This window comes from Bombus vancouverensis, chromosome 5, assembly GCF_051014615.1.
Source record: "Bombus vancouverensis nearcticus chromosome 5, iyBomVanc1_principal, whole genome shotgun sequence".
NCBI classification, from domain to species: Eukaryota; Metazoa; Arthropoda; class Insecta; order Hymenoptera; family Apidae; genus Bombus; species Bombus vancouverensis.
In genome coordinates, this window is record NC_134915.1 from 9,347,623 (window position 1) to 9,375,494 (window position 27,872).

General features: G+C 41.7%; 1 protein-coding gene across 3 annotated transcripts in view; it reads right to left on the minus strand.

Annotated features, from left to right (window-relative positions):
* Syn1 (Syntrophin-like 1) overlaps positions 1-27,872 on the minus strand; it is a 349,107-nt gene that overhangs the window by 20,529 nt on the left and 300,706 nt on the right. For all 3 annotated transcript variants that reach the window (XM_033348439.2, XM_033348447.2, XM_076618468.1), the window contains exon 5: positions 8,583-8,806. In XM_033348439.2, the coding sequence (XP_033204330.1) occupies positions 8,583-8,806 (224 nt within the window). The remainder of the gene's footprint in view (positions 1-8,582; positions 8,807-27,872) is intronic.

Consider the following 27,872-nt stretch of genomic DNA (forward strand, 5'->3'; position numbering starts at 1 on the left):
GTTGCTTCTCTCTCGTAGCAAGCTTTTCCCTGTGTCTGGCAATCGCGTCACGATTTCGTGAGTTTTATTTGTAATTTCGGAAGGCGCTGCCCGGATTTGCTACCGAATATTGGCCGCCGTCGACGAACCGTTTAAACTTTATCCTGTGGCAATTTAGGCGTAATTTCCTGCAATATTCTCTCCTCTCTTCCTTTCTCTGTGACGTTTCGTCAGAAATTCTATCGAGGTGAATCGATCCGTTTGCGAGTTTCACCCGTTCCTTCTTGACATCGAGTTTGCATTGTAAATCGTCAGGTTGTAACGCACGAAATATCTAACCCCATTCCGAGCCTTTTCTTTTTATATATTTAAGATACTAACTTTCTTCATTTCTACGTATACGAACGTACCTTTTATAGAATCCCGTGAATCGTGACTCGTTGGAACTTATCAATTTCACGCGTTACAATGTACTAATACAAATTACAACAGACGCGCTTTTTCCGAATCTTTTATTGTACGCTAACATTGTGGGATCCATCACAAAAAACGCGCGCTTGTTCACAGATTCGGCGATGGTCATCTCGAGGGCAAATTTGCCCGATTTGTCGATTCATAAATCTATATCTGGCCCTGGCAATACCAACGACAACGTGACACCGGCAACAACTGTAACGAGAAAAGTGACAGCGGTTCGAAAACTGCTGTTGAGCCGGCGTTAATCCGAATTGATGACCGTGGTTCGTGTCGGCCGACTGATAATAAATAAACGCGAATGGCGTGAACACAAAAAGCACACACGCGCGGAGTAAAAAACATGAAAGAGAGAGAGAGAGAAAGAGAAAAAGAGAGAGAAAGAGAGAGAAAAATAAAATTTCTCGTGGGAAACCGACGTCGATATTACCAACCTGTGGATACGCGATACTCCGTGCGACAGATCACGCGCGAAAACGAGCGGTGAGCCTCTTAAGAGCGATAGGCCGCTCGAATTTCGAGTGCACTTTACAATAAATTTCTACCAACGCGAAATTGGATTTCCTTCATCTTTTGTTTGCCGCAGCGTGTCGATCATCGACCAACGTGTTTGTTTTTATTTTTACAAAGCTTTTGCAAAGACGAATGCGGCGCAAAGATTGCGCGTTCGAAGCGCGAGGGTGGAATTAGGATACGGAAAAGGCTGGAAATTTGGAAATTCTTACAGAGAAATTTCAGGGAATATTTGGCGTTGAAACGTGGCAAGAAATAGGAAACGATGTCTGATTATTATACATTTTCATTTGGGACAAAGTTTTTACATTTTTGCTTGGAACTGATTCTAAACAGTAGCTTGTAAAACCTTCGGTTTTAAAGAAAACCACGGCGAAAAAATATAGTTTCGCTGTGCCTTATATTTTAAGTTCAATATTAATCGTCGACACACAGATTCCCGAAATTTCCACCCCCTTTGTCAACAAATTTTGCTTCATTCCCAATTAGCTTCGTTGCTCAACATCACCAACTCTGCTTGGAAGGTTCCTTGTTTTCCGCAGCATCCGTCTTCCTAAGTCGGACGATAAAGAGTCGTGGATCGTCGTGGAGGAGGTGGACTAAGCCACTCTAGAGGGAAAGAAACTTTATCGTCGCTGTCAGTCTCGTGGTAAACGAATGACGCCTTTAGCGGCCTTATCTATCCGTAATTTTTACCCTCTTCCTTCACGCGGTGTAGCCTGCAACATTTTTTTTCTCTCACCTCCAAACCCGCCCTCTTCAAGGGGTTCGATATCGAGCTTTTGGGCCGCGTGCAGGTCATCCCTGTTCACGGCCGACGCGCATTAATATCGTCGCAGCGTTGGGGATACCGAGAAGCTCGGCTCTAATCCGTCAAATCCGAAAAGCCTCGCGAAATAAATGTCTAGCGCGATGATACGGAGAGTGGGAGGGAGCGAGTGACTGCGTTGGTCGATACCGTGCGCCACCCTGGGATCCGATTTTAAATATAGTTCGCATGGAATCGAATCGACCGACTCGTTTAAAAAGCAGCGATATTTTCCTTTCGGGGAGGTAAATTTGTGCAATTGCAGCGACAGGTTGAGATTTTCTGAACGCGCGTGATTTCTATGGGGCGTGGATTAACATTCTAGAACGCTAAAATAACGTGGTTCATGGTAGAATATGATTTGAATCGATTAGAGACAGCGACATAGTTTGTAAGTAGAATAAGACGGTGCATGGTCAGGCAGAGGAGCAACGGGATAAAACGCAGCTTGTGCGATGTTTTATAGCCAGCCAGGTCTATGAATATCATGTATGAGCGCAGAAATAATCGAAACAGAGACTGTACATTGACGTCAGATGGCGCGTTCTTTCTATCGCGAAAGTTGCTTCCAGTGGGAATAAAGTTTCGAAGAACGAGCTACCAGGAGTGGCGGCAATTGGGTATACGATGGCCGCGTTTAAGTGGCCGTTTTTCACGTCGCCTCGTTGAATATGTATCTCGGTTTTCTTCCATCTCCCAGCTGCCTGTCCTTCTGCGATCAAAAACAAACCGCTAACTCGTTAATCATTTCCAGGTAAAAACATACAAATTGTTGAGACCGAGGAAAAAGCAAAAATGGCAAAAGAACTGGTTTCTAAAGCGAAATGAATTATTGAACGTCCAAGTTTCTACAATCGTACACGCGGACCACTGTTCCCAATCGTATCTGCCGAGACGCAACAATATTTCCACGGCGGGGGTGATTCTTCACCGTGCGACAGATCCGCTCGGAAGCGAGTCGAAAATTGCGCGAGGAGCCGTCAGAAGAAGACGTCACATCCACCAGGCACTCTCTAACGCCACGAAATTCCCATATCTTCGGCTGACATATCGTCGCACGGCCTTTTCCTCGCTTCTTCCGTTTCTTCGCTTCTCCTCTTTTCTTCTCTCTCCTCCAAACCGCATCCGCGAAGGAGTACGACAAGCTTCTTACATAAATCACAAGCGTTTAACCCCATTTCGAAAGAGAACTGTCGCGTGTACGTGGTTGCGTTGAACGGCGGAACAGGCTTAGAGCCTCGAGAAGACGATGCGTCGACCGAGCTATACCTTAAACGGGCCGCGTGCTTTATCGGCCGCGTCTTTCGCGTGACAAATCACGCGGCGTCTTCCGTTTTTCGATCGATTAATAAATCAATGGATTAACAAAGGCTCGAAGCAACCTGGTGTCCGATCCTTTAGTTCGATAAGCAATTGTACAAACTGGACTTTCCAACGCCTATGTTTCCTTGCTACCTGCGGAAAAGCTCTTCTCGTAGAAATTCTGACGATTTCATCGAAATTCTTATCTACTTGTTTATATACTCTTACTGAAAGCGCTAGTCTTCGAATACTCGTTACAGGTTTCCGTATATTTCATTCCATAGGGTAATAGTAATTTAGTATATATTATACTTTCTCACTATATACATATAACGTAATATATAAAGATACAAAAAAGCAATAACACGACACTTATTCGAAATTTATATTGGCGATCAGTCGAGTCGAGTTCTTCTTTAACAGTTCAAAAGAAATAACCAACGAGAAGAGATTTGTTAGATCGCGGTGGCAAGAGTATTAAAAAGTTAACGAAAGCATCGTACGTCGAAAGTCGGAAAGAAAAAATCGCGGATAAGAGAGGTTGTTGATCTATCCGTCGATCTTTCACTTTCTCGCGTTTGCAGATCACGTACGAAGCCGGGGACCTCGTCAGAGGTTTGTTTGACGAGGGTATCCCATTCTCCGGCGATTAATCACTCGCTATTAATTAACCAGGCAATCGTTGGTCCCCGAGTGTAGAGGGTTGGAACGCTTCCAGCGTGAGTTCACCCTTTTCAAGAGAGCCCGTGATCGCTGCTTTGTACCAAGGTCACGGTCTTTAACTTTCATAAGCTCACACCCGATCCGTTAATTATCGTCAACTCCTTGGATTAATCGGGTTAAAAAGTGTTACGCAAACACGTTCAGCTTTTTATCGATTTTACGCTACTTATGACTCTATCGTGTTTGAGATATACTCCGTGAAAAATTGGTATAAATGTTTTCTTATGATATCGATTTATGAATATCTATGCATTCATTTATGGAAATTTAATACGGCAAGGATAACACGGAAAGGTGTGTCAAATATTCAAAGTAAAGTATTCGTCACACTGTGAAGCAAATCTCTAGTCAGACTTTATCTCTTTGAATCTTATTCGTAAAAATATGAATTTGCATAAAAATTCACGATCATTGTGTCAGATTTGCAAACAGAAATATTTCTATTAAACTCTGATTCACAATTTCATCTACATCCTTCCTAAATTAAAGGTCTTAACATTTTTACTATTTTCTCCTCCTCCAAGTATTATTTCATCAAACTGTTCTTCAAATTTTTACTTCACGAATCTTGACTCGTGATTGCACGAAGCACCACAGAGATTCCTATTCTTAGCTTTGATATGATACAGGCTAATGATGGAAAGACAATGGACCGTGACAGTTGCACGGCAGACGTCGCGGTTGTTTCATCGACTGAGCTATTTGGAACAGACCATTCTGCAGACTCTCCATTCATTTCACCCTTAGCGCAAGACTCCAGACAGCAGTAGAATAATCTCACGCGTGTCATACCTCTCGTAGTTTCCCTACCGTCGCACCAAAGACGGACTACTCGCCTGTGCTGGAGATGACTTTGGACAAATCAGATTCGCACAACTGTTCAAAACTGCTTCAGCTTTAAACCCGAAAGCGCTTCGTCCTGTAGAATAAACTTCTGCGTATCATAGAAACAGATCGCGAGGTGCTTTAATCAAAATTCTTTGGGAATTTATCGTTGGCAATTAGAGATTCGAAAGTTTCGCGAGAGAATTGTTCAATTTTCTCTAAGGCTCCTTACCAAAGGGAATAATATCGGGAAGAATCGAATAATATCGTAGAAGGAAATTGTCTAAGGACGAAAGTCGTTGATAAAGGAAATCGTTATTTAAACGAGCAGGGTACGAGGTTGCCCCCGTAATTAATAACCGAACAAGTTGCCGCTGCATCGAGGGTAATTTCGGTGATTACTTTGGCAACGATTACTGTCGGGGGACTTTACGCGCGGACGTGATTCTGAAGTTTCCGTGAGCGGCGTGCTAAATCGTTAATTACGATCAGCGCGATTAATCACTCCATTGGCGACGACGGCAATTTAACCAGGCACGCTGGCCAACACACGAGATGTAAACAAGATTTAAAGGCGATCTGCTGTAAAATACAATCGTCTGGTTAACGATCGAACATTTTTCCCACACCACCTCGTGCAACGTTTATTCTCGTTTGCCTGGTTTTTCGAATGAAAAAAGTAAAGACGATAAAGACACAGGGACTGGTGAAATATACTGGTAAAAAATTTCATGGATACTCGGAATCGAGTTTATTCTTCCATCTGATATATTCAAGTTCGTCAGAATGCCAGAAAAAGGTCGATTCTCGGCTCGATTAATACTTTTAACAAGGTTTTACAAAGTTTTAAAAAACAATAATAAGGTTTTAAATAATAATAAATTTTACAAGGTTTTAAAAAATAATAATAGATACAACTATCGGACGACGGAATCGCGAATGCGAGAACGGGACCGATTGCCAACGAATCGGCTGGCGGTCGTTGATTTCTCATTTTTCCATCGTTCATCTATCCTTCACATTTTCGCTTATTTTGTCTGGCAAACGAATCTAACCGGTCATCGCGGTATTAATCGATCGGTCAATGGGAATCACTCTCTGTTGATCGACCGATGATTTTTGATCGTTCACCATTTTTCGTGTTTTTCATTCGTCGATACACCACTTTGGTGAATGTTTCTGTTTGGAAATTCGATTCTTTTCCCCGCGTTTGTATATCCCGTATCGTCAACTCGATTATTATCGTCGAACGCTGCGCGAAAGCTTTATGGCCGACGATTACTTATCAATTCAGCCTGTATCTCGCCGTGATGGTAATTCAACAACGAACACACCTCCCACCCTGTTTTCTTCTGCGTTCAATAGATACAATAAAATATACATATATATACTAGCTCGCGAAAATATTTTAACACTTACCATAGAAAACTAAACTGTTATCATTATACTATACGCGTTATATAAAATATTTTGCAACTTCATTAATACTATAATAACACGACTATCGTCATACGACATAAAAATACGTGTAAAATACGTCTGCGAGTATTCGAATACTTCGATACGACCCGATAGATCAAATACAAAATTCTTGAATCCCATTCAGATCGAACTGATAACCTTCGAGTTTCTGAAATGAAAGAACGACTGTGTTTTCGGTGTCCGTTTAACGTTTAACGTAGACGGGAAGATCGCTTTCTTCGTTTTTTGATGGCCGTTTCCACGACAGCGTAGTATTAACCACACAGTCTCGACTGGCGGCTCTCTTGGCCCAGGTTGCATTAACTTTCCGGATCGCGAGCACCCTCCAGCGAAATCCAATTCCAGGGAATGCGGTCATTTTCGCGTCTCTTTCCGCCTCTGTTTCTATCTTACGTCGCCGTGGGCAGGACTTCTCCGATTACAGGGCACCGCGACCGAACAAATGGACACGCTGTTTCCTTCGAACAGGAGCATCATGACGGGATTGCTTTTAGTCGAGCATTGCCGGAAATAAAATAGGTTCCGTGAAGCCTTCCTTCAAGTGAAAGTCTTCGATCTTGATCGATAAGTGATTTATGTAACTAAGAAAGTGTCGAGGGATCTTTAATTCCTCGCCCAATTGAAAGCATCTTCGATTTTAAACTGATCTTTGACTTTTTAGAACTGATACTCAAGTTTGAGCAAAGTCAAGCAATACAGAACTTGGATCTTTGTTTAGGGAACATCCTCATCCCCTAATCAAAGGGTCTAACAAATAGAGACGATATTTTTTAAACTGGTCTTCCTTCTTTTACGATTAATATGTTCATCCCAACTTATATAATTTCTCTACTCGATTATATGATTTTATATACTTAAAGTTACTACAAAAAACATGTTAATTTCTTAGATGAGAACAACGGAAGACTAAATTGATACACGAGCGAAGAGCATTAATTCTAATCTTTTAAACGTTTTTTAAAGCCAGATCTTGGATCTACTCACCGCATAATTCACTTTGTATATAATGCTAATATTACAATATAAAAATTGAGGGACCTCCCAAATTATGTCTTCCTTCAATGAAACATCCGGAAAGAAAAAGAACATAGAGGTAGAAACAAAAACCGCTAATTCATTGTATCGAATAAATTACTCCAGATTCAGAGACTCGATACCGATCCAAAGGAAACGTCGACAGGATCTCGCACCTCGGCCGAAACAATCGCATGGACGAGACATGGCCGATCATCGTGGTGATATTCGCTGGACAGACAACCGCGAAGGTGTCACGTCGTCCAACAGATACACACACACACACACACACACACACACACATGCATATGGACACATACAGTTGTGCAAGCACGGACACATAGTAGGACAGAATTTGGCTCGATATCGTAGCCACGAGCTGGGGAGCGGGGGGCAGTCGATCGTGCCACCGGCAGGCCGGCCAACATAACGCATTCGTGTTCACTGGCACAGCCGGGGGATTACCAATGAGGCACGTCGGATTACCGCAGTTAGCGGTGTTCGTTAGACCACTATTTTAATTAAGACTATTATACGCGCGCTCGGCTATTCGTATCGCGGCGTCGGGACGGCCGTTACGTGCGCGGACCGTTAAAACGCGCAGTCCCCGCGACGTCGACTCGTTTCGCGGCCTATCGATTGCGATTATCGACGCGCCGCCTCCGATTCCGCATGATTGTTTGAGAGCGCAATGTACAAGTATGCTATGCACCGTTATACGTAGATACATCGTTCGGTATGTGAAGTGAAACGAGCAAGTTAGTTAGTCCCTGCTAGAGAAGGTTTACGCGTACTTTGAAAACGATTTTAGGAAGATTAAAGGACAAGGAATATTTAGCGCAGATATAAGTTGGAATTCATGCGATATTAACGTAAAATCAGTGGAAAGTTCGTTTTCAATCTACTGTGGAATCTCGGATCGTGAAAGTTCGCGTATAACGTCGCAGTAGAATAGGAGGATCATAGTCAGACCGCCCGCGATCTAAGGTACTGGAGGTTTACGATGTAAAAATTGAAATAGTTGGATTTCGGGTTACTCTATAACCTCTATACCTTTTATATCTTCTGTTCTTATTACATTATTTTATACTCTCATAAAGTGTTAATTTTCACACTCCTTTTGAACGATAAGATAAGTTTCCAAGTTTATGTCTTTAACTATCTCTAAATTTTAAGCGTTAAATGTAATTGAACTGTATGAAATATTTCAAATAGTTCACGTTCTCCACAGTTAAATTTACATATATTTTTCTTTCGTTATTATTCTCGTTACTGTTAAATATTTTTTCATACATATATTGCACCCAATCGACCGCTCGATTGCCAATCTATTCACGTACCAATTTCTTCCCTTTGTTCATCTACGCTTCTCCACTTTCCAATTTTCCACAGCACCACCTTAAATTCTCGTTCTAAAATATTTACGACGCACATAGAAAATAAAAATACAAATTTTGCTCACCTGGTAGCGATCAATGGACAGGTGATGCTGGGCGAGGCCCAAGCTTCGGGACTCCAAGGAGCGCACTCGTACAGCCTCAATTCCCGACCGGAAACGGCGCCGAAGACGCTGCGCCATCCACCAGTACATCCACCACCGAGTGCGAATCCACTTCCGGCTCCTCGCGAGGTGCTGGCGCTGCTTCCTGCTCCGTCCTCGCTGCTCTCGCTGCTAGCACGTCCGTTCTGTGGACAGATCGCGTAACACGGCTCGTAAATCTTCTCTGTGCGTGAGAGTGGGATACGCGGGGTGTATGCACGTAACCAAACAGCCGGCTGATCGCGGCGGAAATCGTGATCCGGCACGATTCACGCCCCGTCGAGAATGCTTCTTTCGGCGACACGCGCGAGTCAAGGCGAAGCGTGAGCTCCAGGCAAATTTGCGAGCCGCAGAAATTATGCGAGACACCTGCTCGGCCACGATAACAACACGCCACTGGAATTTGCGATTTCTCATTCCCTCGAATGCCACCATGTATACTACTATACTATACTTCTGTTTGTATATATACTTTCGTTTATAAGTATCGTATTGTATTGAGACGCCTGCTCATTTCATACAAAATAGATGAGACTGATTCAGATTAATGAGCAGAGAATTGGAATGTCGGAGTTTTGCATTTGTTTGGGATAAGAATTCAAAATGAATAACAATTTGTAGGTACAGTAATACCCGGATGTACAGCTATCGAGCGGGAATTGCTCGTCCATCTAAAATCGAGCGAAAGCCCGTACATTCGATCCAGGGGTGTAACCAATCGTGTACGCTCTCGTGTTGTACGATTGCGGGAGGATTGTTTGATCGATTGCTTATGAATCTGACTATATTTATACACGAACTGGCGTGTATATGTATATGTGCGTTTTCAGATCCTGATTGCTTATTCTGCTTATTCTGACGTGACTGTGTACTCGTAGATGTGATTTTGTTAATTCTCGAACTTCCGTGTAATTTTCGCGTGACTCAGTTCTCTGATAGATTCTTAGTAGATTCTGCAGATTCTGATCGAAAATTGTCTATTTCCGCATTCTTTATACCTCGTACCTTCCCTTTCATTGCACGTTGTGCAATTGAATGGAAGGAATCGATCCCCCTTAGAAGGTGTTGTGTGAGGGTGTACGTGGAGGTGGTGGAACGCACACCTCTGTAGAATGTTCGAGAGTGTCCGAGTTATGTTGCGGAAACTGTTAGGTCGGTCGTCGCATGACCGATTAGGAACTCTAAGATTTGTGACAGGGTCTCGATTATTGAGCTACGGAGAAGTGCTACGAATAAGTTAAAAATACATCCTATGGCAAATCCGTTGAATTACTCCCGTAACATCTGACCGCTGACACGCGGATGGTCGTAGCGCTAAAAATCTATTTCTTGAAAATAGCGGTTGCTTTCGTCTGTGGCGTAAACCTGGCTTAACGGAATTCTTGGTACATCGTGTTATAACATTGAACACACTATGTATGCGGAGTGGCGATTTCCCGACAATTGACCAACATTATCTGACTTCTGCTCAATCTGCTGCGAGTGTATCACGGGCACCAGTGAGAAGTAGACAGTGCGAATAAGACAAGATAGATAGAGTGTAATAAGACGACTGTAGAATCGGGACATTTCTTACTCCTAATGACATATTATATACTTCTTTAGTTTAATTAAAAATTGTTGGATAAATATAGTTATATTTGGTATTATTTTTATCGCACGAATCTCAATAATTTGACTATTTAGTAACGATATAATACAAAATTCTAAAAATTATATTCTTATTATATTTCAATTATATTAATTTATATTATTATATTTAATTTATATTATATTAAATTATTGGGTTTGGCTCCGGCCTGTCTCGAACCAACAGTTCTAGAAATTGTTACGGATAACTCGTGAACATATTCGTCAACACATTCGCGGAAAAATTCGTCACCATACATTCCGACACTATTCTACTATGTGCAAGAGATAATAATTATTTGTGCTCGCATTTCTGTAGTTTAATTCTAGCGATAACATCCTAGGTAGATGGAAAGTGGTTGGAAAACTGAGTAATTTGTGGGATCATTTACATCATAGAAATGGAAATAAAATTTCCCTTCATTATCTAAGCTCTCAAGTGGCTTTCATTGGGCTTAGTAACAATGAATTTTAAACACTCTGATAGTTGTCCACGAATCTTCATTTTTCTCTGGCATTCCAATATTCATATCTTTTTTTATATTTATATTTATATTACGCGAAAGTGATGGTGTAGCACGTTATTGCCTTTACACGTTCGACGAGCATGTAAGTAGCACATGAATGAAAAAAAGAGAGAAAAGAGAGAAAATTTTTCAGCGAGCGAAAGGAAACAACGATAGACAGGATGCATTGGCAGTTTCTTTCCACTTCTAGTTGCATTCCAGACATGCGTCGTTCGTAGGCGACACGGACGATGGAAAAAGCGGAATAAACGAAGGAAAGCAAAAGGGAAGACAGACAGAGAGAGAGAGAGAGAGAGAGAGAGAGAGAGGGAGAGTGTGCGCGCGTGTGTGTGTCGCCTGCCGTTCGAGAAATGTAGCCTCATAAGTGTCAAGTGCATTTTCCCGCTGCCACTTATCCGGGAGACAATATCGAGCGGAAGGAGAGAACGCGTGGCCTGTGCGCCGGATACAACCATGTAAACCCTCTCTCTGTATAACGGGCTGGTGGTTTTCAGTACGGCCGGAATGCAGGTACGGGTAGATGGAGGACATTGTGTCCTCCATCTGCTCCCCGCAGGGATGATACATCGGGGATTAATTGAACTGTCGAATATTGACATTCCGCTGAAAACGCTGCGTGTTTACGCCGTGATGGTTAAATCACGTGTCTCTGGACCGCGTGTGCGAGAGCATCCTTCTGGATGCACTCGATTCTCCGCTCCATCCTTTCACCTTCCCCCACCCTATTCTTTGAATTCCTTTCGATTTATTTGCAAATAGTATTATATCAATTCGAGATTTCTTTGTTTCTCTCTTAAACAACGTCGGAACGGTGGGGTAAAAGGACAATGGAATTCTCTATTATGGTCTCTCTGTTGTCCGCACGTACTACTCCCTAGCGAAAACGAATCGACACGTTGCCCCGCTTCCTTTGCGACCCGTTTCCGCAGGATCGTTTAATTACTGGCTCCGAGTCTGCGGTTGGTCGCCGCTTTTTTACATTTCACCGACGATCGTGCGTCCGACGTAGCTCCATTAAGTCGTGTCTTGGTGCGCAAAGGGACGCTATCCGCCGCCGGTTAACCGTCGATTATTGCAGCTGCTGGTAAACGATAAAAGCGACAAGCTTATCCAATTTGTTTCCGGGGAAAATCGACGACTCGTCGTGACCAAGTAACGGTAATTAGCTGCGTCCGATACAACCAAGTTTCGCGGCATCCAACCGGCAAATACTTCGTTGTCTATCCACCGTGCCCCTTTGATCTCTTTTCTGTCCGCGTTTCAAAGCTACGGCCGTATAATTTTTATTTCATCGATACAGGGAAGATTTTCTGTTAGTCTCGGGCCGATCTCGTTCTGCAACCTCTCCGTTCCATTTCATCAAACAGCCCGACGAATCCGACAGCATTTAATATTTCAAAGCGATCCAACGTTTCTGGGCCGCGATAAAAGCGGCTTATCGGTGAATCGCCTCTCTGCATCGATTTAACGTCGAACATCTTTCCGATAGCTGCAGCGTCTCGACCCTAATTCTCGGACCGAGACATTAATTTCCAAGCGGTCCGTTATAAACACACGCCCCATCTAGGATGAACTCGTTCTCTCTCTCTCTCTCTCTCCACTTGCTTCTCTTTCTCCCCGTCGAATCTCTTTAATATTTGACTGAGAACGATATAAGATGGCGAGCGACGAAAATTACTCTGTTTACGAAGCGGGCTTTTAAAGCACGGCGACGATAATGGACTGCATTTTGTCCTCTCTAGTAGTAAATTATTCGCAACTAATCCGGCCAGCATGGACGATGCAAGGGGGCGGCAAAGGTGTCTCTTGTAAGGTATGAAAGAAGCCACCGCATGTTTTCAGTCATGGGAACAAAGAGCTCGTTAAGGATCGATAAAAATTTCACGCGGTTCGAGGTTCCATTGACACCGTTCCTAAAGTCTGCTTCCGGCTTTACTCGATAAAATGGGAAGGATCGGCAGAATTTACCATTTATGACGTGTACGTTACACGGTTCTCTTAATGGCGCCACAGTTTGCCAAGATTGTAATGGAGGTGTGAATTTCCTGGCGGTGAAATCATTTCAAAGGCACGTGCTATTTAGGACAGACGTGATAAGAGTATATCAGTGAATTCAAGTGTCCTCGAATATTCTACACGGTAGAATTGTTGTCTGCCTTTATACTAAGATAGAGAGCATGAAATTACGCGATTCAATAACCAAGATTTAAAGATCATTTAACGTTGGGATAAAATTTTTCGGGTCGATGGAGAATTCAACTTTTTCACCATACCTGTTCACGATTATTTGAAGCTTTCAGTTAGTGTCAACCTGAAGAGGTTCCAAGCACACGAATAATACAAGTTATTTGTAATTTTACTAAAAGATGAAATTTCTAATTTCTAGTTTCTCGGAGGAAATTCATCGTGAAAGGAGATTCGCTAGAATTTCTTTCAAACAAATTCTAAAATAGAGAAGACAGAAGAAAGTGCAGGTGATAATTGCAGTATAAAGTCTCTACTCGAACAGAGTTTAGAGGAAGAAGCAACTTTTCTCCGCGAAAGAACAACGTTTTCGTTGCGAGAAAGAAACGGGCAGGAAGTGGGGCTGGAAAGCGTTCCTCGTTCTTCAAGAAAATTAAGCCAATTAACCCCTCGAGCTCGAGGAAGAGAGAGACTTTCTTTCAGTTGGCAGTGATCCAGCCACTCTGCCAGACTTACATCGGCCTGTTTCTGAAACAAAAAAAAAAAAAAAATCCTATCGTGCCTCTTGGCGCACAATTCGTCGTCGATGAAACTTGCAACGATGCGTCTTTCAAAATCATCTGCGCAAACGACAATTATATTGCAACGCGATTAACGAAAAAATAGCGTTGTTTTTCATTTTTTTTCAACAAGGTAGGAAATTCTAATATAGGATAATCTGAGAAATAAAACAATATGTGTAAGCGAGGATATCATAAATTAACGGAGAATATTATAATCAATATGATAATTATATCAGTAGCGAACAAATTTCTCCCATTTTCAAGGATAGAAATTATATCCTAGATGTAAGATTATTCAAAAGAAAAAAAAGGAAAAGAAGAAAAAACATAGTTTGACTGAAATATCCTTCTGATACAATCGAATCTCTATCTGATCCTGTTTCACGTGGTCTTCGCCCTTTCTTCCTTTGCTACTTTGTATTTTTTGAAAGTAAAAATAAAAATCTCTACTCGCAACGGTATTCGCACCGTCAACTGACTCTCAGTCTGGAACATTCGTCGGTCGATCGCGATTCTTTTCCATTCATCAACCGCTGTTGTCGATTCTGCAACGCTTCGCGCTATCGCGCCGTGGCAATAATAACGAGAAGGAATAATAGTGGCCGTTGAAAAGCGCGATGAATATGGTTCGTTGGAGTGCAGTCGATTCGGGCTGGTATCGACGAGCGTTTCTATGTCGAAAGAGAAACGGAAGCGATCGTTTCCAACATTGTACAATTTTATTTTTAACCAGGCTTTTCCAACCAGATAAAAGGAATATCTTTCCATCGGCGAAAAAAGTCATAACTCGGATTGAATAGAAAATCTGATTAATCTTGCGCATTGTTTGTACGCTTGATGGTGTTGTAAGAACACACTTCAGGATACTCGTCGTATTCGTGTTCCATTGAGAAACGCCACTTATCCAAGTATTCTTCCGGAAATTGTTTGCGTGCGATGGAAACGTTCCGTGATATCAGAGATTTATTGCCGCGTTAAGGGCCTTCAAGGGATGGGGATACGATCGTTTTTACTTCAAATTAATGAGTGCCTCGAGATCTCTCCGGTATACACGTGGAGGTCTTACAACGACTTCGATAAGACTAAGAAAAACACAGTTGGTATCTCGAATCTGCTGGTTTAACGATACAGAAAGATCGGTCCTACGAGATAGCATTATTCTGAAAAAGCGGAAAGCTTACAACATTTGCATGGTAATACCGTACTCGTTAACGTCACTCTATTAAACGACGATAAAAACACCGATGATACCAACAACGACCCTCTATATGGCGAGGGTAGACTGTACCTCGTCGTCGAAAAATCCATTTAACGTTCCTTCGACTCTGCATCGTTTAAAAAGAGACTCTGGATAACCGATGTTCCGTGACGGGGCGCTCTAAAGGGGTTAATAAAATTGCACCAGCAATATGCATACTTCCGGAGAACTTGGAGAATGGCCGGTGGGACGAACAAGCTGACGCCTCTTGTCTCCAACAACCTGATCTCCTTTTCTTTTCTTCTTTTTCTTCCCCCTGCAGACGCAGTTTGTTCGAAACTTCGTTTGCACTCGGTTAAGGAAAGTTAGGGAGGGAAAAAGCGCGCTTAAGCAGCTCGTCTGCTGCCGGCTAAACGCTGATTCCGGAACGCTTCAACAGACGGCCAAGGACTAACTGAATCACCTTACTCCATCGATATGAACTCAATTTCGCGTTGTTTCGGAGCGTGCAGTTAATTTTAGCATCGCTCGGGACAGTGTTGATACCGGTGGCTCGTTTTTGATGCTGGTCTTTGGATACCGTGGACGAGAACATCGGAGCTTTCTTTCTTCCTAGGGTTGATAGGTTTGAGATAATAGCGTTGGGTAAATTGGGGGTTTCAGGGGCGACGGTTCCTCGGGAATTGTCTGTGTTAACTTATAGTTTATAAAGAGGAAACTGTTGATTTTATAAAAAGAAAGATGCTTCGAGAGCTATGTATTTTAATATTTTTCTTTGATCAGTTCAACGATATATTCAAACTATAACGAAATTATTGAATAGTGAAAACGAGGAGAAAGCAGACGAGAGCGATTTGAAAATTTAAACCGATGGACAGGATTGCAATTTATTCAGAGAATGTGAAGGTTTGATGAACCTTCTGAGTGGTGAAAGCAGAGATTCAATGAGCGAATCGCGTTAAAAAGTAATTAGATCGGACCGTGAGTTCGCTAAATATTTACTGATATAATTCGCGGCCAAGCGCAGCTTTTCATTAAAACGAAAAACGTTCCCGTGCGAATGGAAAATTCCCTGGGATTTCTTAAATTTCATCGTGCAACTCGAAGCCAACCATTCTCTCTATCCTCTGATATCGCAAATATATAATATTTATCGATTATTAAATTAAATATTCCATTCTACGTTGTTTTCGTTTATCTTAAAACACGTTATTATTTCTCAAATGCAGGAAAGACCGCGAAGCTAAACACGGCGTTCCATCAAATTCCGATGTTTTGCCGCGTAACTTAATATTTCGACGGGCTTTTAAACGAGATGGTGCGCGTACGGCAACGAATTCTTTAGAATTTCCATGGTTCCACAAAGGAAAAAAACTACCGCTGTACCATTTCGATGTAACAAACGGACGAAAAATCACGCCTCGATGGGGGAATTCTGGCATCGTAAATGGAATTTCGAACCGTTAAATACTCGCCGATGGCGTGGATGTGTGCGCGAAAAAATAGAAGAACGCAACGGGAAAACACGTCGGCGAAGGTTCAAACAAATTTGCCCGCAACGTATGCTGATTTTCGGAATGCGCTCCGTGCGTTATCGAATGATTCGCGGAAACCGCGGTCTTGTTAGCGACGCGTTGCAAAACGTACTGTGATCGGTTTACATTTTATTCAACATGAGAGACAAGCTCGTGTACACACACACATGAAAAGCTACGTGAACGTGAATATAATGTTTGCATGTGTTTATTCGGCGTATTTTGCCGTGTAATAAAAATCGCTAATATTTTCGTTACCACCTGACCGGTGAACGAATGGTACGCGTAATAAAAAGAATTATTATCGAACTCGATGTTACTCGAAACTTATTTTACATAGCCAGGCGTCAGTGTGTGGGCGCGAAAAAAAAAAAAGGAAACAAAAATGAAAACTGCATCGAGGGTGGAAAAGCGTACATATGTTCCAAACCGTTTTGCAGGATAAAGAAAATATTAATAAAAACCAGCATCGCGTTTGCAAATCCCGATTCATTTGTCGCATTACGGACGATGATTTATTCGCGCATGTATTCCTCGATTAATATCGAGCTGTGCATCCGATTACAGCGAACCAATGACTTATCGTTCCCGCGTCCATCTCCGATCCATCTACCTGTGCAACATTTTTAATCGTCTATCCGAGTTCTTTTTATTCTTCTCGTTAATCTTCGATCGACTGGAAAAAATTGTAACCGCTTCGTTCTTTTTGTACAAGAAGGACGTATACGTCACTGTTGTACATTTTTTTTTCTTTTAGTTTCACTATTCGATTATTTCGCTTTTATGATCCCTGTAAAAAGAGCAAAAATGTCAATACAATGTATTTTAAATGAGACGTATGTTTGAAATTAACGTCGAATAAAATATTATCTTTTGTTCGGCGTGTTTCGAAAGCAGAAATAAAATTTCGCATTGTCCATACCCGTAATTTTAACCTGAATTGATGACAAAAATAATTCCTATCTATTATGAAAGAATTAAAAATGTAAAACGAGGAGAGAAAAACGATGAACCGGATCGTACGAGATCGCGAAATTTCTACATTCCCAAAATTCAAACTCGAAACTCAACTATTCCATTCGTCCCCGACGCTCTGTAACTTTAAACCAATCCTTGCATCCGCAATTTAGCACACCCTCTCTATTCATCTCTCCCCCGATCCCACGCCTCGTGATAGTCCTCGATCGTCTCGAAGGCAAGCGGAAGACCGTAGCCAGCAAAGGGAACGCAGAGTCAGCGAGTCGGGGAGAGCCCGTAGGGGTGGAAAGAGGGCGGCAGACAAGACCTCGTGGGTGGTTCAAGTTCGCCTATCGACGCCGCCGGTATTTATTCGACGTTCGCCGTTCACCCTCTGGGAACGCGATTGTAACTGCTCTTTTAACCCTCCGTCGGCGCGTACTCGAGAGCGGCTGAGCGTGGATGAGGGAGAAGTTATGGACACGGAGGCTGCGTGAGCTGTGAATGCGAAATTCGAGAAGTTTCGCGGTAACGGGATAAAGTGGAGGCTTTGTAAACTCAAGGGCGTGTAAAGAGTTGTTGCTGTACGAGGTAGGGGCAAAGTAGCGTTTGCAAATTGGAACAGCCGGAATTTTTATCAAGAGATACGCGCGTTCTTCTACCAGCAGGAAATCTCCTATTTCTACGAGATTGCGTCGTTGGTTTTCAAACAATCGGCCAAACGGTGAAAACAAAGGTCGCGGCTCGCACGGTGACGACGTCGAGACAATTTCAATTGGCTTCGTTTCTAGCAATATCGACGACGTTTCTCGTTATTATCGGCGTCAAAATCGACAGCCGCGTAATGCTACGAGGTAGCAAGCGAGAGAATAGAAAATACGAAAAGAAGGGACGAAGAGGAAGCAAAATCTTGTCGATTCCTCTGGTCCCTTGATAACCTCTGCCGTTCTTTCAGGGGAGATGTTTCCCACCCTTTCGATTCGAGGATGTCGCGAAATACCCTCCCCCCTCTCTATAGCTCGCTTTAATATATTTCTCTCTTTTCGCTTGATTCTACCTTGCTACCCTCTTGCTGGTAGATTGCGTCTCGGTGACGAGTAGCAGAGGCTCCTTTCGCTCGATTTCCCAAGCACGACACAAACGAGGCGAAATCCGCGTCGACGCGCGCCGATAAGGCGTCGTTCCTTCGGTGACAACTGCTCGATCGCGAGCTGCGACCCAGGAGACGCCCTTTTACGAGGCGAATTGCCACGATACGAAACGCGTCGAACGAACAACAATCTCGAACATTGGTAACGAGTGCCTGGAAAATGTCTCTGTTCTCGGGGAACGCGGTGAAATGTCTTGGATACGATTTTTGGAGAAACGTTACGGTATCCATGTAGATGTGAAATATATGGTTATAGGAGAGATAGAGAGGATAGCGTTGTATCGCAATTTCCCACGTGAATTTAAGGGGTGCGATAGAAAAAGGGTTGTAAAAATGACAGCGATCGTTGGCAGGGATAGAAATTGAGAAGATCGGCGAAATCCTCGGTAACGCACGAGAGCCAGCGATGCATCGATCGTATTTGTATCGTCGAGCGAATGGGGTGAATGCTTTATGACCGCATTTGATAAAATCCTGGAAAATGCGTGTATAATATGGAGGGGAAAGCGGGCTGAGATATAAGAACTTTTTTTCTTTTTTTGACAGAAATAACTCTTCTTGAATGTAGCTAAAATTATTTGATAGTCAAGAGAATTTCGTTCTATATTTGATAGAATCATTGTCTCAATAATCGTTAATCTTAAAGTTACATAACAAATTAATACGTACAAAATTGTATTACTTTAACGACAACTAACGTTCCTTCCTGCAAATAAGAAATCAGTAGAACGAGTCAATAATAAGTCAGACATGTCTCACAAACATCGCTCAACAACTTTGTACAAAACATACATCGCACTACCCAATTTCAATGAATCATCATCCTCCATCGATATGTCACCAATGTATGTTCTTCCAAGAAAAAAAGAAACGTCAACCATCGTTAGTCTCAAAATCATACAATAAACTATCGAAACATGCACATTCAAACATACAGGAAACTACCTTCTCACACACTATCGTTTCCATTATACCTTCGCATAATAAAATTCCATTGCTTTAACAACGAGAAGATTCCTTCCCAGCAAGAAGTCAGTAGAACGAGTCAACCATAAACCAGACACGCCCTACAAATGTCTTTAAACAACGCTACATAAAAAATACCTCGTTCCACGCAGTTTCAATGAATCACTTATCCTCCATCCGTACATCCTGTATTTATTTGAGCAGAAACAAAAACATCCACGAAAGATTGCCCATAAGAAGAACGTGGATCGGTTCATTCGCAGCATTACACGCGAATAAATGCATAGGGGATGGTTAATGCGGTCGGGGCGCGTTTCTGCTTCAGTTTACTCAACGTTGTCTACTATCCACTCGAGGCGATGTTCGACGTCTGGCATGCGGGTGAACAACGATGGAAAAGCGAGAGTGTTGCCGCGGGTATAACCAAGGCGAAAAGGGATGGTTCGAAGATCGGTCGGGATGGGACGATCGACTCTCTGTTTGAGAACGAATACTGGCCTGTGTTCTAGCTAATAGCGAACCATAGACGAGACCCGCACTCTCCCTTCCGGCATGGCTGTGAAAGACCATCTGCTTGCTTCCTTTGCTTTTCCTCTCTCAGCCTGTTTTCTCAGCGGACAGAGAATGAGAGGTCAGCCGTCTCGAAATTTCATGCGGAAAAAAAAACACGAGCAAAGACGATTAATCGTTCGTTGGTTCAATCCCTTCTTCCGCATAATTGATTCAAGAATATCGGGAAAGAGAGAGAGATGTGATTTATTTTGCCACGACCTTGAAAGGTTTTTTTCATCGATGAGAGATGAAAAGTGCTTTCTTTCAGCTGGGAACGTGAAACCCGAGGGATAATGAGTGGACTTGGCTGGATTTCGTTTGGATCATTGAAATCTCCCGCAGCAAGGGCTGCTCCAGGTCAGTAGATTTAGGAGATTGACTTAAAGAACGAAGGATCAACAGATTGATGAAATCTATGGCTTTTCTTTATGACTGTTCCTTAAATTAATCGAGCCATATTGAAAGTTAAACTGATCTACTTCATCGAGATCAATTCTTTGGTTTGTAAAAAGTGAAAGAGTAATCATATTACACTGGTCTTCGAGTTAAGAAAGTTAGTTTCAATGAACCGGTTTGGCTTCTCAGTGATTCAATTATCATTCGAAAGTTGAATTTTTTCGTTCTTTAGAAATAATAAATGAAACCTGAACTGATAAATGAATGCTCATCTACCTGTAAAAGTCAAACCTCTATGTATGCAAACAGTTGTACTCATCACGAAAAATAATAGCTTTTGTCAATTCATTACCGAGTCGATATAAGACTTCCTGTTATTAAAATCCTTACAAATTCTCCAATTTCCTCAACAAGACTCGTTGAACAGGATTTCTTTTAGAAAAAGATAGAACAGCAATGGACAAAGGTAAAGTTGTTCCAAAGTCAACTATCAGAATCAAGCTATTGTATCTACAAACTGAACCAGTCGAAATGCACTTCACCAGGGAAGATCCACTACCAACGCAGTCGCATAGCGCCGTAGATGGTCGTCGAACGATTAGCAGTTCGGCATGCAACTTGTCCGCATACTGATGCAACGTGTTGCACACTGGCAGTCTCTGGATATTCGATCTGGAGCACATTAAATCACGATAATGGGAGCAGTCGAGGAAAGAGAAGAAGGGGAAGACAACAGGATTTGGGAACACGACGACGAAACAGCGTTAAGGTGTCGGCATTGACAACTTCGCTGCAGAGAAATCGGGCTTTGAGGAGTTTGCTCGGCCGTCCGAGGCGATACGCTTGCCGGCAAAACTTCTGCAGTAGATTGAAAATGGAGAGATTCCTGTCGAAACAAAAGAGAAAGGGTAGGCACGCTAAGTAAAGAAGAAGAGGCAGGACAAACGTAAAATGAAACGAGGGAAAATAAATAAGGTAGAAGGAAGATATATTGATTCGGAAGAAACAAAAATGAAATAAATTGATAGAAGGGAGTGTAACGACACGAAAGACAGTGAGAAGCTGGAAGCAGCTAGGAGCAAGGCAAACACGAGGATCGTCGAAAGAGAGAGATACCGTAGGATAAAATCAACAATGATGGAACGAAAGCAATCGAACAAACATGAACGACGCTCAAAGGAAAAGGCTTCTAACGAGACGAACGATGGGAACCCAGAGTCTTGAAGATTCATATTAATTGCTCGTTAATTCCCACCGTCTTGCTGTGGAACTGAAACAAACTAATTGTTGAACAGCGAGATCCTCTCTCTGAAAATTATCACCTCGGGGTCGTCGAGTCACGAGAGAATTACGGTTTGTAGAAACTTGTCGTTGCTTTCCGTTTCGTTCCATTCCGCGGTGTCATAGCCGGTGCATTCTCGTTTGAGAGATTCGTTCATACGGGCCGAATGAATAACTTGTCTGCGAAAATTACTGAGTTACCATCTCTAGAAAATGTAATTGCTAGGAAATTATTGTACACGAAGATAATATCTCGTAGTGTATATTGTAAGAGGCGCAACGACAGAAAAAATTATCCAAGAAAGACTCGCATATCTAAAGAATATTGATTCTCTTATATTAACTTTTCCTTATTATTGACTTTCTGTAAATAAATCAAATGAATAAAATGTAATATATAAACAATATGCAAACTGCATAATGTAATATTCACTTCAGAATCCAAATCGAATAAATTGAGTGAATCGAAAGCCAGTAAATTGAAACCAATGAGACAATTGGATTAAAAAGAATGCGGGACAATTTTCGCTTATCTGAAATAGAATTTTAATAAGGTCGATCGACCTTACCAACCCTAGTCCTTGCAAACGATACGGAATCATTTCTCTTAATTTCCCAAACCGAAGCCCTTTAAAAATTACAAGCATCGGGAGAGTCGAAGCTACGGGAATCGAAGGATTTCCATCTAAACGGTTGCAACTTTAATGCGCTTTCCTTCTGATCAATCAGCGCGTAATTGAAGCCACCAGGGATTAATTGGACGACGAACATCGTCGGGCGGACAGTTTCCAGTCAATTATTCGCCGATCGTCGTCACCGATCATAATCGGTTTATAAACTGATCGTTAAAAGTTTCATCTATTCCTTCGTAGATGTTCGCGTTCCTTTAAATTTGTCGACCGAATGATACGGAAGTTATACGGATGTTCCTGAAATTGCGATGCTATCGGAAAGGAGACGATTCCTCGTGTAAAGGTAAATCAAAAAATTTCTACGTTTCATTTTTCACATTCCACATCCTATAACGTGTATCCCACAAAACAATACTCTGTATTTTTCATACTTTATACTCAAATTTAATCTTTGTTCTACTTTTCACGTTGTTCACATACTCCACATTTTATATCCAACATTTTTTTATAGCACATCTTTCATAAGTCTTTTCCCACATACAGTGTCGAATATTTATTGAACCATATCCCACAATCCGCCTCGTGAATCCTCCTCTACTCCAAATCAAGCTACCAATTTTCTCGAACACGTGTCCCATATTCTACGTCTTAAAACATCATAAATCCGAAATAAGAAAAAAGAATGGAGATCATAAAAATGCTAAAACAAATATACACTTTTTTCCCAAAACGTAAGACGTAGACCATAAATTTCCCGTAGCAAATCGTCGCTTCCCATAAACGAAATTTACTATCCTACAAAATGGAATTTGCTTTACCAGTCACGTCGATTCGGTGACCCGATTCTCCAGAATCTCAGAAGTGCTAATTGAAACAAAATTACTAATTTTATTTGCAGACTAAATACTCTTCCAACAGAGTTCACTTAATTTCTGGATAATCTAGAAGTAGCTAGATGTACATAAATATAATATAACATACAGAGCGTCTCACCTGGTATTGACATCTTGATTTACGTCATTATTATTATTCGCAGTGAAAAATGTTTCAGATAAAAGTTGAACGGTTTTAAGGCGGCTATATTCTGATGTTATTAGCTTTTCTGTAGGTGGGCGTGTAAAGATAATGTGAAGGCCGACTTCGTTTTTTTTTTTAATGGATCATTTATTTTTTTAATACATTAATCGATGCAGCTCGAGATTTTCTATAAAAGATTACTCTACTTATGTCGACAAACTGTTGGTTCAGTAGATACTTTGTCTTTTATCTTGTAAAACTTACAACATGAAAGACAATAAAAGACGTAGGGCACTACTACTCACAAAAGTACAAGTAAAAAGATACAAATTTGTTTTTCTTGTTTTTTATACGATAAGTTTTACGAAATAAAAGTTAAAATATTTACTTCCAGCCATGCGACTTTTTACCTGAAACATTTTTCGCTGCGGATAAATAATAGTGACGTAAATCAAGATGTCAATATCAGGTGAGACGCTCTGTATATTATATACAACATAATATACATATTTTAGTTGGTACTTGTTCAATCATTCATATTCTGGACACTTGTCCGCGTTTAATAATATATTGGTATAATGCAGGAATAATTATATATCGCTGTTAGTGTTAATTTATTTGCATATTTAATTATTTATTATTAAAAATAGCTAAATTCATCATTGGTTTACATCACTGCCCATGCTAAACAAGCGAATGCAAATTGGCTTATTGATATAATTGCTGGAATATGATTGAAAAGCAAAAACAGAACGATTCGAGTGCGCAATTATTGATTTCTAAATTAGTAATATGATTCTAATATTGCACTAATAATTCAATTCTATTGAAACAATCGCCATTATTTATCTATCCATCAATTTCTATCAGCTCAAATATTTACAAATTTCCATACATTCACTGGAAAACACAAGATAAGTTGACGAATTTTTGTAGAAGCGAAAGATATAATTATTAAGATAGAAATAATATTTCAACCTTATGATCAGCAATATTCAACAAATTTTGAAAGCAACAAAAATATACATGTAAACTAACACCAAATAAAATAACAATTTTGATAATATTCTTATCATCGATCTAAAAAGCACTGAATTTTGAAACTATTTCTGTGTAGAAAATAGGACATGTGACTCATCATGTTCTTTTTCTTTAGTCTTTAATTAGAAAAACAAAAAAAGTAGATGATAATATATATATATATATATATATATATATATATATATATATATATATATATATATATTCAAGAGAGATAATGGTTAAAATAAAAACATTTCTAAAAAAAAAGAACAACTTTGGGAGCAAGCCATACATTTTGATGCAATAGTAGGAAATGTTTTAATCAACTTCAAAATCGGATACCACGTAAGCTCGAATTTACCAAACGCGAGTTCGGATGGTGAACGTTGAGAGCTTTCTTTCCATTTATCGAATAGTCCATCGAACGAAAGCAATAACTGCATGTCTCTGAGCTCACGTTTCCGCCGGAAACGAGAGTGTAATTCGATCCAGAAGCGACACCGGTCGTTCCGCGGCTCTTCGACTCGATAACGGCCGCGCGTTGCGCCAGCCGGCGGCCGACAATTACCAAACTTTACTACTTAAAAGCATGAGTCGCCGGCCTCGGCGTTGACCCGCGATCATTAGCGCTTGGGGAAAACGCGTTTGCAGCGCAGCGTATCGGTCGGAACGGCCGTCATTGAACTGCTTGACGACATAACACCATCTAATGGGGGTTGCATTAGGACGTTCGTCTGTCGGAGGAAGCTTAAACCACCAGGCGTATCAGGCTTTCGCCTCTGCCGATAAACGCGACTAAGCTGTCTATTTTTACGACCTGGGAACGCGTTGTCTTTATGTTTGGACTAGTGCTGGTTTATATGGGTGGAAAGAATAAAGCTCGATGGCGAATTGGTTAGATTCCTGGAAAAAGAAGTAAAAATGCTTTCAACTCTGTATAGCACGATTCAGACGCGAGTTTATATTTTACAACAAATGGAGTGCGAATTATTGGGCTTTTATTCAACTTGTTCGATACTGATGTTGGTTAGGGTAATTAAATTTTAAGAATTCTTAGTAGTGGCTCTTGAATATTGATCGTGTACTTACGCAATAGAAACGAGAGATTATAAAAAATGAAGTTATGCCGGTAGTTGTAATGTTGAAATCCTACAGCATTAAAGTATTCTGTTTTTGGATTGGTATCTACTTTACTTGTAGCTTTGCTTACGATGGCGTAATACAGTCGCATCTGTTGGAGTATTTCCAGGAGCTTTCGAAAACACAGTTCATTTGCAACGATATGCAAAGCATCCGAACGTAGCCATCTCCGTCCTCGGTACGTCATACCAAGTGAAACACGTCCATCAGCATCGCTAGCCATCTCGGAAACGTCGCGCACGGGCTCATAAATTATTCTCTGTCTAACAATAAGATGCCTTTGGCAATTTACCGCGAGGAACAGGGTCGTGGATTGTCGTGTTTATCGTGATAGTTTCGCGACTGGAATAGCGTTTCGATTATTCAAGGAGCCCGGCTACTCCAGCGATCTTGATCGCTGGACGATCGAGATTGTTCCGATGGCGGGCGATGCTAATTACTCCCGCGTGCCCATTCGTCGGATTCTAGGGCAGATTATCGACGCGCCTCTTGCGACAGAAAACGCGTAAACTCTGCGACTCCATCAAATTGGCAATCCGCTCGAGAAAATCGTAATTAATCAGCGACATACAAGCCGATTTCGAGAAGATGTTTCGTTTACTATAGCGCCGACGCGTTATCGTTATTAGGGCAGAAGAATTCTCCTAAACAAGTTTCGTAACGTAAATGAATAACTGAAATCGTGTAAACTCGACAACGAGCAAGTTCTCCAACTTGCTCTCCCGAGACCGCTTTCTAGATTGTATCCAGTTCTTCGCGGAGACAATCGAAGAAATGATCCTTTTCAACATCCATTAGAAAGCCAGAATAAACCGGGTTTGCCGGGATTCAAACTCGAATTGCGACAAAGAGAAAGAGATTGTCTGTGGTAAGTGTCACGATTCCCCTGAGAAATCGACTTAAAATGAGCGCGATTTCGAGCACACATCTGTCGCGTTCGCTTGTCTCGCTCGTTTAACTTTCGTCGCGAGGCCTACCAGCAAGTTCGTTAAGTGTGGTTTAACGAGCATCCCGTGATACACCGTTCGCGTCTCCCTTTGGCGAAACCCTCGCTGAGAGTATCACACATGTAGCGCAAGCCAACATGCCTCTATATATCCTTTAAACGTGGGAGATCATTTTTCGTGAATGCGTTTTTTTATCCGATAAAGTGTCTTCCGTATGGCTAAATAAGGGGAATTGAAGGTTAAGGGTCGTTCCATGGTATCGTTGATTACGCGGTGTGCGTACAAGCAGTCGTGTCTGATCACGAATGGAAACGACTACTTGAAATCGACCTCGGCTCGAGATTCCACTTTGGACTTAGCTTTTTAGTATACTTTTTATTATACTTCTGACATTCTTTTACTAGAGATGTTCGTTGGTTGTATCATAATCTCTGGATGTACTTTACGCGACTCGAACGCTACGTTAACCGTTTGAGTCCCAGCGCTTGTCTTAATCGATTGCGAAGAGAAACAAACGGTGCAATAGCGCTCGTCATATTTGTCACAGTATTAGTCATGCTATTAGTTTATAAACATTCCAAGTTTTGTTCAATAAAAATTATTGAGAAGATAACAATGAAATACAAAATATCATCGGTCGTCCGTAGCGTTCAAATGTACTGGGAATTTTCTAGACACAAAATCTAAACAGCGCGATCGCGCTGCTTGCGACAAACGATTAATATACATCGAATCGTTCAATTGTTGGTCTCCGATTCTTAGTCTCTCCGTAACAGCCGCATCATTTATAAGCACAGCCGCCTCGAATTTCGTTTCATCCTGGGACTAGTTGCTGTCCAATATTACGCTCCGTCGAGGACGTCGTGTCTGGTAGCGTACGGACTGTAACTACTTTGCGGAGAGGCTGTTCAAATTGCGACCACTTCGCGTGCGGGGCTCCCATCGCGACTATTTTGTATGCAACCCTGAGTCGAACCACAACTAGTTTACGTATGGACCAATCTCCAAGCCATGGACCAATTCCACTTACTTTGATTATCCCGCCATTCGGCTATGAGTCTGTATTCAGTAATAGAACAGTCACTGAAAGCCTAACTGGCTATCAACAGCGTCCGCCAAGGATGTTGATCTTATTAAGGGATTTGATAGTTGGGATTCGATAGTTGGGATTCGATAGTTGGGATTCGACTATGGAGAACGATAGAGATCGATGAGACGAGGTTCGAACTGGAGGCTCCTGCCGAGTATTAAGCGGAAAGTTCGCGTTCCAGATTCACGGGCGACCATCAGGGCCGGCATTTATCGACGCGGAAGCCAGCACGGCGGCTGACTTCCGTGAGTCGAATTCCCGTCGGCTCTGCATCCCCCGTGGCTCGTTAAAACGACCGACGTCCATCGAAATGGAAGTTTATCGCGGCTGGTTCATCGACGAGCAGGGGATTGCGTTAGCTTCGATAGCTCTATAATTTGTTTCCAGCTATCTGTTATTTTGTTTTCTTGTATCCTATTTTCTAC